Genomic DNA, 10929 nt, shown 5'->3' with positions numbered 1-10929 from the left:
CTCTGAGATAGCATATTGGGGTAATTAGGAGGTGTTGCTTGGGGACTTGAAAATTTCATAAATGTAAGTATGAACTAAGTTTCATTTAATTAGTTGGATTATTAAACTCTAATATTAGCTGTATGTTTCCTTTCTTTTGGATGAAAGAGCTTTTTAAGTGTTAAGGTGGTCTCAATAGAGTGCAGTAAACGTGCATCTACCAAGTTAGCAGGTCTTGCAGATGACAAAGAAAAAAGTCACTGATTTTCATCTCTCACCTAAAATAGAAGAAGACATTCAAAACTTTACTATATGAATGTTGGAGCGCTTCAAAATTGTTTTCTTTTAGTACTGCGAGATTTTTTTGGGCATATATAAGTCTTTCCATTCTTTGCCAGTCTTCGAAATGTTGGAGCGCTTCAACCAAGGTTTTAAATTAGTTTTGAAAACATTGTTCTTTTGTTTGGGTGATACATCCAAAACCTGGCTTTGAATAACTTAAAGAAAACCAGGTTTTTTTTTTTTTTTTTTACAAAACCAGGTTTTTTTTTTTTTTTTTTACAAAACCAGGTTTTGTCAAAACTGGGTCTGAAGATGGCACACAAACTTTCAGAAAACTTGAAGGGTCACCCAAACATTTCCATATAAGTTTCAAGCTGATGAAAAGATGCATTCTATAATAAAGGAAAGCCACCCAATGGGTGGTGGTAAGAAGACGCAAGAAAGTTGTACACGACGTAGAATGCTCTACCAAGTGAGGATCTATGAGGGATTTGAACAAAAAGCAAGAAGGAAGAGAATAGGCTTGGCAGAGAATTTTGATGTCCCGTACTACTTTCTTGAGTCTTCTTACCACCACCCATTGGGTGGCTTCCTTTTAGAATGCATCTTTGGATCAACTTGAAACTTATTGGGAAATGTTTGGGTGACACTTCCAAACCAGTTTTAGAGTGTTTGTGTGCCATCAAAACTAGTTTTGACAAAACCTGATTTTGTAAAAAAAAAATGTGAAAATCCTGGTTTCCTTTAGGTTATTCAAAATCAGGTTTTGGATGTTTCACCCAAACAAAAGAACAAAGTTTTTAAAACTCATTAAAACTTGTTTTCTATAAAACCTATTTTTTAGAATGCTCAGTTAGAGGAGGGTGTCATAGTGAAAAAAGTGGTCCGCTTTAGGTTATTTGAAACTAGGTTTTAGATAAAACCAGGTTTTGGATGTGCCACCCAAACAAACCAAAAAAAAGGTTTTTAAAACTCATTAATAAAACTTGGTTGGCATACAAACGCCCCCTAAAAGTAAAAACCTAGTCCTTTTTAGGATATTCAAAAGTTCATACTAACAAACGTAAAAAGAAACTAGAACTGAAATTTCATTTTTTTTTTTAGATGGAATTTTGTTCATAGAATTTTAATTAGAGAATCAAAATTATTCAATGTCATCAAATGCCCTCTAAAGGAAAAAGTATAATTAAAAGAAATAAGTCCCTATAAGAAAGAAAACAAAGAACATGGGTTCCCGATTAACACTTAAACCGCCTAATGATCTCATCACTGAGTCCCAAACGTGAAAGCTTCCCAAAAATATATTTTATAATACGTGTTTGGTTAAAAGGTTGAGAAACAAACCAAGTAGCGTCAGCCTTGGGAAGGTGCTTTAGGTATATATATATATATATATATATATATATATATATATATATATATATATATATATATATATATATATATACTATTAAACATGAAAGAAACCTAGAACTGAAATTTCCTTGGGGGCGTTTGTTACGCTGGAAAAACACTGTAGTAAAGGGAAAAAATTTCAAATTTTTAAATTTTTTTCATTCCATTCTATCAAACGTGGATAAATTTTTTTGACCGTTGGAGGTGATTCCGAAAATATATTTTCGGAAAAATTTTTCCAACCAAAGGTGTGGAAAAGTTTTTTCAGAATTTTTTTTTTTACGGTTGGAGGAAGGAGGAAGAATGGACCGGGAAGAAGACGAAGGGAGGAAGGGAAGGGGGAGGAGGAAGAAGGGAAGGGAAGAGGAGGAAGAAGGGAAGGAAGGAGGAGGAGGAGGGAGGAAAGAGGAAGGGAAGGAGGGAGGAGGAAGAAGAAGGGAAGAAGGGAAAAAGGGAACGAGGGATTTTGGAACCCTCGGCATTTCCTGCCAAGGGTTTCAGCAGAGGGTTTCACCAGCACAGGAAGAACGAAGGGGAAAGAGGAAGAAGAAGGGAAGGAAGGAAGGAGGAGGAAGAAGGGAAGGAGGGAGGAAAGAAGAAGGGAAGGAAGGAGGGAGAGAGAAGAGGTGGAAGGAGAGGGCTACACAAAGGAGGAGGGTGAGACAGAGAGAAGGAGTGGGTGGGATACAAAGAGAGAGAGACGGAGAAAGAGGGTGAGGACGAAAGAGAGAGCGACGGAAAGAGGGCGAGACAATAGAGAAGGGAGGAAGAGACAGAGGGAGATAGGGCCGAACCTTAGAGTTGAGAGCTGCTCCTTAGCTGACGATGCAAAGAACCTCCCTTCTCTTCCCTTCTTCTTCCTCCTTCTTCCTCTTCCTCCCTTCTTCCTCCTTCCTCCCTTCTTCCTCCTTCCTCCCTCACTCCCTTCTTCCTCCTTCTTTCTCACCATTTCCACCAAACGAAGAAATTTTTTTCTAGAAAAATAATTTCTTCATAACAAACAGAAGCTGGTTTTGGAAAAACGAAAATTTTTTTTTATTTCATCAATTCCAAAAAAATTATTTCTGAAAATTTCAGAAATAAATTTCTGCCTTCAAACGGCCACTAAGTAGAATTTTGTTTGTAGAATTTTAATTCTAAAATCAAAATTGAATGTCATGAAATGCCTCCTAGAGAAAAAAAAAAGTGTAATTCGAAGAAATAAGTCCCTATAAAAAAGAAAAGAACGAACATGAGTTCCCGGTTAACACGTAAATCGGCCTAGTGATCTCACTTCCTTTCAAATTATAAGCAAACACAGAGTCCCAAACGTGAAAGCTTCCCAAAAATATATTTCACAGTACATGTTTGGTTAAATGGCTGAGGAACAAACCAAGTAGCGTCAGCCTTGTGAATTGAAGCTTTGTCCTATACATATGTTTATATATATATATATATATATATATATATATATATATATATATATATATATATATATTCTTGATTACGCTTGAACAGTACCAATTTGGTCAGTTCCGACCGTTCTGATTGTTAACCAGCCCGCATCTAATTAAAAAAAATAATTTTTTGGTGGCCCGCGCCTTTTAGGCAAACTACCAACCAACTGCCTCTTAAACAAAACCAGAGGATGACCATAGGATATGTCATCCTTGAAATAACATTATTTGAAATTTCCAAAGAGCATGCTCAAATTTTATGGGCTAAAGATAAAAATGAGAATATGAGGCCAACTTCCGTGTCATGGCCTTTCCTGTCGGATGTGAAATGAACGGTCCCTTTTTAATGCAATACATGCCATAGTTAGCAAATTCACCGGGTGATGTGGGAATAACTCAAGTCAGCCAGATTGCCAACAAATTCAGTTATAAGTTAAGGTTTAGTTTGACTTGGCCTTGACTCACCCTTAACTCGACCCGACTCACCCTTGACTCAATCCCACTCAGTTTTGGCTTGCTTTTGCCTCATTTTTATGCACTCAATTTAGCAGACATAATTTACATTATGGTTATTTGGATACTCAACTAAGTCGATGAGTCAACTTGTTAGCCCAGTGATGGCGTAGTCAGATGGTGACTGGTAGCATGCCAATATCTTAAAAGTTTTTTATTTTTAAATAGAAATATATATATATATAAGTGCCCACCAAATTTGAGTATTTTTAAACGAGTACCCTTTCAACCAATTTTCCTGACTCCACCACTACGGATCATCTATCTATGTGATTTCTAGTTCCGAGTTTTACCAACTATAATGTCTCCCAATGTTTGGAGTTTTACCAACTATAATTTTTCCCAATTAAACGCTCAGAAGCCTTCTCGCTGAATATGTTATGTTAAGAGAAATTAAAATTTTAAACGGCGTTTGATCTTTGTAAATAATAGTTCAAATATTTTTACACAAGTAGCGCAAGAGTAGGGATGCCTTTATTTGCAACTAGTGCGAAAATGGTGGCAGCGCAGAAGTAAACGATGAGGTGCTGCGTGGAAACGATAATGCACGCGGGAGGTTGGAACAGGGATACAAACAAGCACGGTGGTTGAAGGAAAAGCACGAGCCGTTTGCTTTCCCTTTCACATTTAAGAAAAACATTTATTTTAGAGCCAACCAACCTTTTGCCTTTCATCTGCACGAACTTTTACGACTACTTTTTTTTTTTCTTACATCCATTAGATTCGGAGATTTTCAGCTTAGATTTTTTTTTTTCAAAATTCAAAACTGTAGTTACAGTTTTGTTCACGGTACCCCATAAAGAATAATAAAATTAAGAATAAATGCAGAAAATTTGATTAAATCTCATGTTTCTAAGTTTTTTCAAAAAATAGCAGGGAAACCACTTTTGGACTACGCTTCTAATTTTCTTCTCATTGATAGAAACCAAAATTTTTTACACTTGTTCTTTTAATTAATTTTGCTTTGCAGCCTTCTAAATTCTAAAACATGATTGAATGAAGAGAACAGCGACGTTTTTATAGTCTTTAATTCTTGTTTCAAATAAGATAGGAACAAAATTGACCTCGATCAATGCTCCCCATTTCATAAAATAACGGACCGCACTTGCGCGACCCGGCCCGACTCGATAAGCGCTGCCGGTTTGAATTCAGCCACCAATTTAGTCAGAATTACAGGACCGAAGCCCGTGACCACATTCGGAGTTGGATGAAATGTTTTTTTATTGGATCTGTTGGGTTCGAATAAGACCCAAAACAAATTGCACTGTGAAAATTTGGTTTTTTTTTTTCTTTTCTTTTTAAAAAAAAGTTTTGATGCATCCGAAATCAAAAGGTCCGATTAAGAGTCCCACCGATCTAAACTAGTAGTATCAAATATCCGATCTATGTAACTGCGACTAGCAATGTCGTGAACTGGTGAGGTGGTACTTTGCCTTGGGTGGGAAAACGGAAGCTGCGGGACCCGCTGGATTTGGGTAAGCCCACTTTCTGACTTCGAGTTTTCTACGTCGGGGAAGTTGCAGACTTGGCGTTGCATCTGGGGGCGGAAGAGAGAGGGACAGAACGAGGGAGAGGGGGAGAGAGAGAGAGATGGCGGGAGGGAGGAGTGCTGATAAGAAGGGCGAAGGGCGAAGGGCGAAGGGCGGTTCGCCAGAGAAAGAGAGAGACACAGTTGGAACAATTTTGGTTTGGACTGGAGTGCCAAACAGGAGACAATTCTTCTTCTTCTTCGTCTTCTTCTTCCGTTCTTGTCGCAAAGCCTTCTTTTTTTTTTCCTACCACTTTCTGTCATCGGTTTTTCGTTTTGTGGAAGTTTGGGTTCTTTTCTGAAGGGCAATCGTCTAAGAGTGGGAGCTTTTGTTGGTATTTGTTGGTGCCTTGGGTTCAGGTAAGAGTTGCTCCTGCTACTGCTACCAAGCATATGAGATGATATTGGAGCGACATGGAGTTGGTTTTAGGATCAAACTGACTGGCCTTCGAACGTTGGGCGGAGAGAAATTTTCCTTTACTGCGTCAATAACAAGATGGTTCGCCACAAGATTTTGAAGATGATTCCGGCTATTCAATTTCCTTTTATGATCCCCCGGATTAATAATAATTGAACGCAGAGAGAAAATTTTCCACCATGGTATTGTTTTCTTGCCGGTTTTGTTAAAGAAATCATATGTTTCCTCCTCTGCATCCTCACAGATTTTGTGGGTGTGTGTGTGTGTTTGTGTGTGTTGCCGTCTCTGGTATCTTTATGGTTGAGCATTTCAGAGAATTCTGTTTGAACTTTTTACCACTTTTTCCGGATTATACCGCATGAATTGTGTGAAAATCAGTTTTCCTTTTTCCTTTTTGTTTGACGAATCGCGCGAACTTAGGATCTGGTTTGGGGTTTCTAACGGGGAATTAGGATTTCCGAGGAGAGTGTGGATCCGAGATTAGGGATTCTCTATAATGGGCTGCGGACAATCGAAGCTGGAGGAGACAGACCTGGTGAGGCTCTGCAGGGAACGGAGGCAGTTCATTCTCTCCGCAGTCGACGAGCGGTACGCTCTCGCCGCAGCGCATTCCGCCTACATTCAGTGTCTGGTGAGAGTTGGCGAGTTGGTGCACCTGTTCGTGAACGAGAGGTTCGTTCCTGTCGACCCGAGCTCGTCGCCCGTCCTGACGATTCCCGACGACGGTAAGAAGGTGTCGCGCAAGAGCTGCTCGGCTTCGACCTCGCTTTCTCACTCGTTGTCGCACCGTTCCTCTCAGGCGTCTCACCTGAATTTCAATTCGGACGAGTCGGATGCTGAGACGGATTCACTTCTGCATAGTCCCGTGGTTGTCTCCGACCACCGGAGCTCGCCCGTTCATGAATCCCCGGCTCGAAGCCTTCAGGCTACGGTGAACCACATGAAGTCAAGTGCGATCCCTTCCGTGGTCTTTGTGGAGCAAATGCCTCCGTATGATCCGGAGACGGTGATGTGGGGAGGCTCCGACTGGGCTTTCTCAGAGCCGGCGAAAGATCCGGCGGTGCAATCACCATCCCTGAAGCCGCAGCCCCCTCCTTCGCCTCCGAAAACCTCTCACTGGGATTTCTTCAATCCATTCACAGGGTACGAGAACATGTACGAGTACTACGCTGGAAACCAAAATTCAAATGGCAGTAGCCCCGACTTGAGTGAGGTGAGATTGAAGGAAGGGATTCCTGATTTGGAAGACGAATTGGAGGTCGGAGACGTAAAAGAAGTGGCCAAAGACCAAAAGCCAGGTGTGGTCACAAAGAAGGAACTGAGTGGTAATAAGGGCTCGGAAAGTGGGCATATTTTGATGGTTGAAGAGGATGATGAAAGCGATCACAGTCACCATCTTCTGGCGGAGAAAGAAGACGCTGTTCCTCCGGCGGCTGGCGGGGAACTGAAAACTGCTGCAGCTTCTGCGAATCATCAGAGAGGAGTGAGTTTAACTGAAGCGGCTTTGGAAGGGGATGGTGAGTCGACGAAGGTAATTGTCATGTCAACGACACAGTGCACAAAGGGTATATTGGATGCCATTGCTGAAATTAAGGCTCAGTTCATGGATGCTTCTCAGTCGGCCTCAGAGGTTTCAGTGATACTTGAGGTGGGAAAGCTGCCTTATCGTCCGAAAAACATTATTGTTAAAGGTAAAATCTTCACGTCTGTGAAATTTTGAGAATTTCTGCAGGGTTTTGAACTTGGTTTTCTTATATTAATTTATCCTTTTCCTTTGATAGGAGAATGCAATAAGAGTTATTTTTCATGGCAGTCTGGATTTAATAATTTTCTTCTGTGTCATGCCATCATTCATTAGCCAAGACGCCACAGTTCTCCTTCAACCTACTAAGCAACTCTCCTTCCGACGTCGTTGATTCTGGTGAAGATTTTCCGATGAAGTCCGACAAGCTTTCAGCAGTTCTAGAAGAGATATGCACATGGGAGAATAAACTATACAGAGAAGTTAAGGTATCATTCAGATATATCTTTTAATAGTTTGACATGTGGGCATGCAAACTTTTAATGGCGAAATATACAGATGCCTATTTCTAATGTCTATAATCTTGAGTTTTACGGCAATCGCAATGCCCTGTTCTTATTGCATTTTATAGTTGACTGAGGATATCATGAAATCCGTTTGACGCTTTTTTACGTTATGGTCAGAAAAAGAAAAAAAAAACATTTTATGATATTATCACCATATTTTGCATTTTTACAAAATTTATTATGTCAGCTTTAAGTATAGTAATCTTAAAAACCATCCATGTTTGTCCTTTTATGTTTCTGGAAGAAAAATTAAAAGAATAAATTATTCTTCTTGGTTTTTCTGTCATCCTTTGTTGATTTTATATTTTAAGACCTCCAAATTTTTCCCAAGAAAAAAATGACATTTTGAAAGAGCTCCTGAAGGAAAATTTTCTGAGAAATTCCTGAATTGTTCTTTACATGTTTGGCACACAAAGACTTAGAAAGCAGAAATTGCCTGCTTTTGGAGCTTGCCTGAATAAAAGCAATCCATGAGGCTTTTTCCTGAAAATCTTTGTGCATGTCTGTGCTTTTGTCTCAGGTCGAAGAGAAAATGCGACTTAATTATGAGAACAATCTCAAGCGATTGAGACATCTGGAGAGTAAAGGTGCAGAACCTCAAAAGCTTTTTGCTATTCAGGCAACAATACGGAAACATCTCACGAGGATTAGCATCAGCATGAAAGCCATTGATTCCACATCGGCAAAGCTTCATAAGCTTAGAGACTACGAGCTGCAAGACCAACTTACTAGACTGATTGAAGGGTACAAAAATATCTTTTCCTCAAGCTTCTTTCATTTGATAACCTTATATGCATGTGTTCCTTTCGTGGTTCTGTTATACCTTACATCGTAACCTTTTTCTCAAGAAAACGCCAAAATAGATGCAAGCATATGTACTTGCTTGGTCTACATTAAATTAATTAGTGTTCTTTTTTCTGGATGATTCACAGGATGGGCCAGTGTTCTTTTTTCTGGATGATTCACAGGATGGGCTTTGAACTCAATATGATTTGTTTATAGATCCCACTTTTCCGAAAAAGAACAACGGCGTATAATCATGCTTTAGATTTTTGTTGGTTCAGGTTGTAAGATTAAATGGACCTCAAAAACTGATCGCTGCATGCAGCTTTAGCTTAGTGCAGTGTTGTAGGAATAGAACCATTATCATTATCAAAACTGATTGTGTATCTCCTTCGCTTTCTATTTTAGACAGGAATACCTATTGGGATATCTTGCATAAAACCTCCCTTGATATCACAAGCCCTGCGATTATATATCAAGGATATTGATGCAGAAGTAAGATAGGAAAGAAGTTATGTCTCTTGCTTAGATGCTGTAGAAATCTTGTCGCTTTGATAGTATCTCCAAGTTGAAGACATATATCGGCACAAATTTAACCAGAAGCATATCAATGTCATGGTGTTTTGCACATTTAAATAAATTGTTAATTTTGTATATTCTAACCAGTAATTGGGAAGTTCTTGGTTTGTTTGGTAATGTGACTGATCTCTGGTGATGTCACACTTGATGGCGGTGATTTCTACTCTATCTTCCTGCATCTTGATTACATCTTGATAATCAACACAGGATGACAAAAATGTGGAAAGCCATGTTACTCTCTCATCAAAAGCAACTACAAGCTATTTCAGAAGGCAAAACGAGCAGCATCATGTGGAGAAGTATGTCAAGGGACGCAATTATGAAAGGAATAATGGAGTTGGAAAAAGAAGCTTCACACTGGTGTTCCAGTTTCATCGACTGGATGAATGCTCAGAGAGTATATATCGAGTCCCTGAACAATTGGTTATTGAGATGCATGCATCAGGAACAGGAAGTGACAGCAGATGGAATTGTGCCCTTCTCTCCAGGCAGAATGGGAGCACCACCAGTGTTTGTCATCTGCAACGATTGGTATCACATGACTAAAGGCATTTCAGTGGACCAAGTTGTAGCAGCTATGCATGCATTTGCAGAAAACATGCATAAACTATTGGAACAGCTGGGGGAGGAGCAACGCCAGAGTATGAAGACCGACTTTCTCTCAAGTGACCTAAAAAAAAGACAGAGATTATTGCAGGAGGAGGAGAACAAGATGCAGGGGAGCAATGGTGTAACAGATAAGCTGGCTATTTCGGTAAAGAAAAATAATAGAATTCCCTTGGCTGATAGGAAGATGGCCCTTGATGCAATGATGAAGAGATTGGAGGAACAGAAACTAAAGCACGTAGAGGTGGCGAAGGAAATTCAGGACGGCATCTTGGATACCTTAAGGACGGGCTTATCTCAGATCTTTGAGGCTATGAGAGATTTGGCTTCCTCAATCGTCAAGGGCTACGAGGAGATCAGAATTCCAAAAGTAGGTCAGTAGGTCTTAAAGTGTTCGGCCAAGTCAGTCATGTAGACGAGATCACAGGAGCTCGGTTGCTGCAGAATTTGATGACAGCCCTTCTTTGAGAATGACACAGCAGGGAGGAGATGGATTTAGGGCACACCCTTTTTTAAACGACTGAGCCAGTTTGAGCTTGGGATGCAGGTTACGTGGTTCAGGTTTTCTGTTCTTGACATACAGGATATACGCTCAGCCTACGCAATAAATAGCAGTACTTAATTCTTTCATTAAATTATTCTTCGTCTTCTCAGTTAGGTCACCAACGCTGGTTGGTTGAAAAATACCTGACATAAAAAATGTACAACCAGAATTTTGATACAATAGGCTGTACATTCTAGCATCTACCATGACCGCCAATGTTCGCCTGGCCCTGTATCACATCCTGCAGTCGTGTAGCTACATATTCTTCAACTTTTACTTTTACTAATAATTTCAATACAAAATGTCTCTGTTTGTGTGGTTGTGTGTGTGTGTAGAGAGAGAGAGAGAGAGAGAGAGATTATTCAAAGTACAAAGACAGACGGTAATTTTGTGGATGGGAAGTGTTTTGTGTAACAAAGTTTTCTTTATCTGGTTAGGGCATGGACAGACTCGACTACGAAAGTAAGACTTCTGGATCCAGATCTAGATCCAGATCATTTTCCTTTCATATGGAAAGAAGAATCACACCTAAGGGTGTGCTAATTGCTAAACCCAACCTGCGCCTGGACCCCGTACCGAGCTGGGCTCGCTTGAACCTGACACGGGCTTGATCAAAAACTTGAATGACTAGCTTTTGGCTCCACCCAGGCTGACAAGCTGATTTTGCCACACTGGTCAGTAACAGAAGCTGCCACTCCTAACTTAGTGTCCCACTGCCAGGAGGCCCACCTCTGTTAGGGGAAAGCGATGGCAGTTTGGCACCCATCCTCCCCCAAAG

At 40.1% G+C, this 10929-nt stretch overlaps 1 protein-coding gene across 1 annotated transcript; it reads left to right on the top strand.

Moving 5' to 3' along the window:
* Positions 1–5189: 5189 nt before the first annotated feature.
* LOC116266552 (nitrate regulatory gene2 protein-like) lies at positions 5190–10453 on the top strand. Its single transcript, XM_031647797.2, has 4 exons — positions 5190–7242; positions 7410–7561; positions 8160–8383; positions 9209–10453. Exons 1-4 carry the CDS (start codon positions 6048–6050, stop codon positions 9987–9989), a joined length of 2352 nt encoding a protein of 783 aa, XP_031503657.1. The 5' UTR covers positions 5190–6047; the 3' UTR covers positions 9990–10453.
* Positions 10454–10929: the final 476 nt, after the last annotated feature.

Source organism: Nymphaea colorata, chromosome 13 (genome assembly GCF_008831285.2).
Source record: "Nymphaea colorata isolate Beijing-Zhang1983 chromosome 13, ASM883128v2, whole genome shotgun sequence".
In the NCBI taxonomy this organism is placed as follows: domain Eukaryota; kingdom Viridiplantae; phylum Streptophyta; class Magnoliopsida; order Nymphaeales; family Nymphaeaceae; genus Nymphaea; species Nymphaea colorata.
Note: the sequence above shows the minus strand (reverse complement) of the source record. Positions and strands in the feature narration are given on the sequence as shown.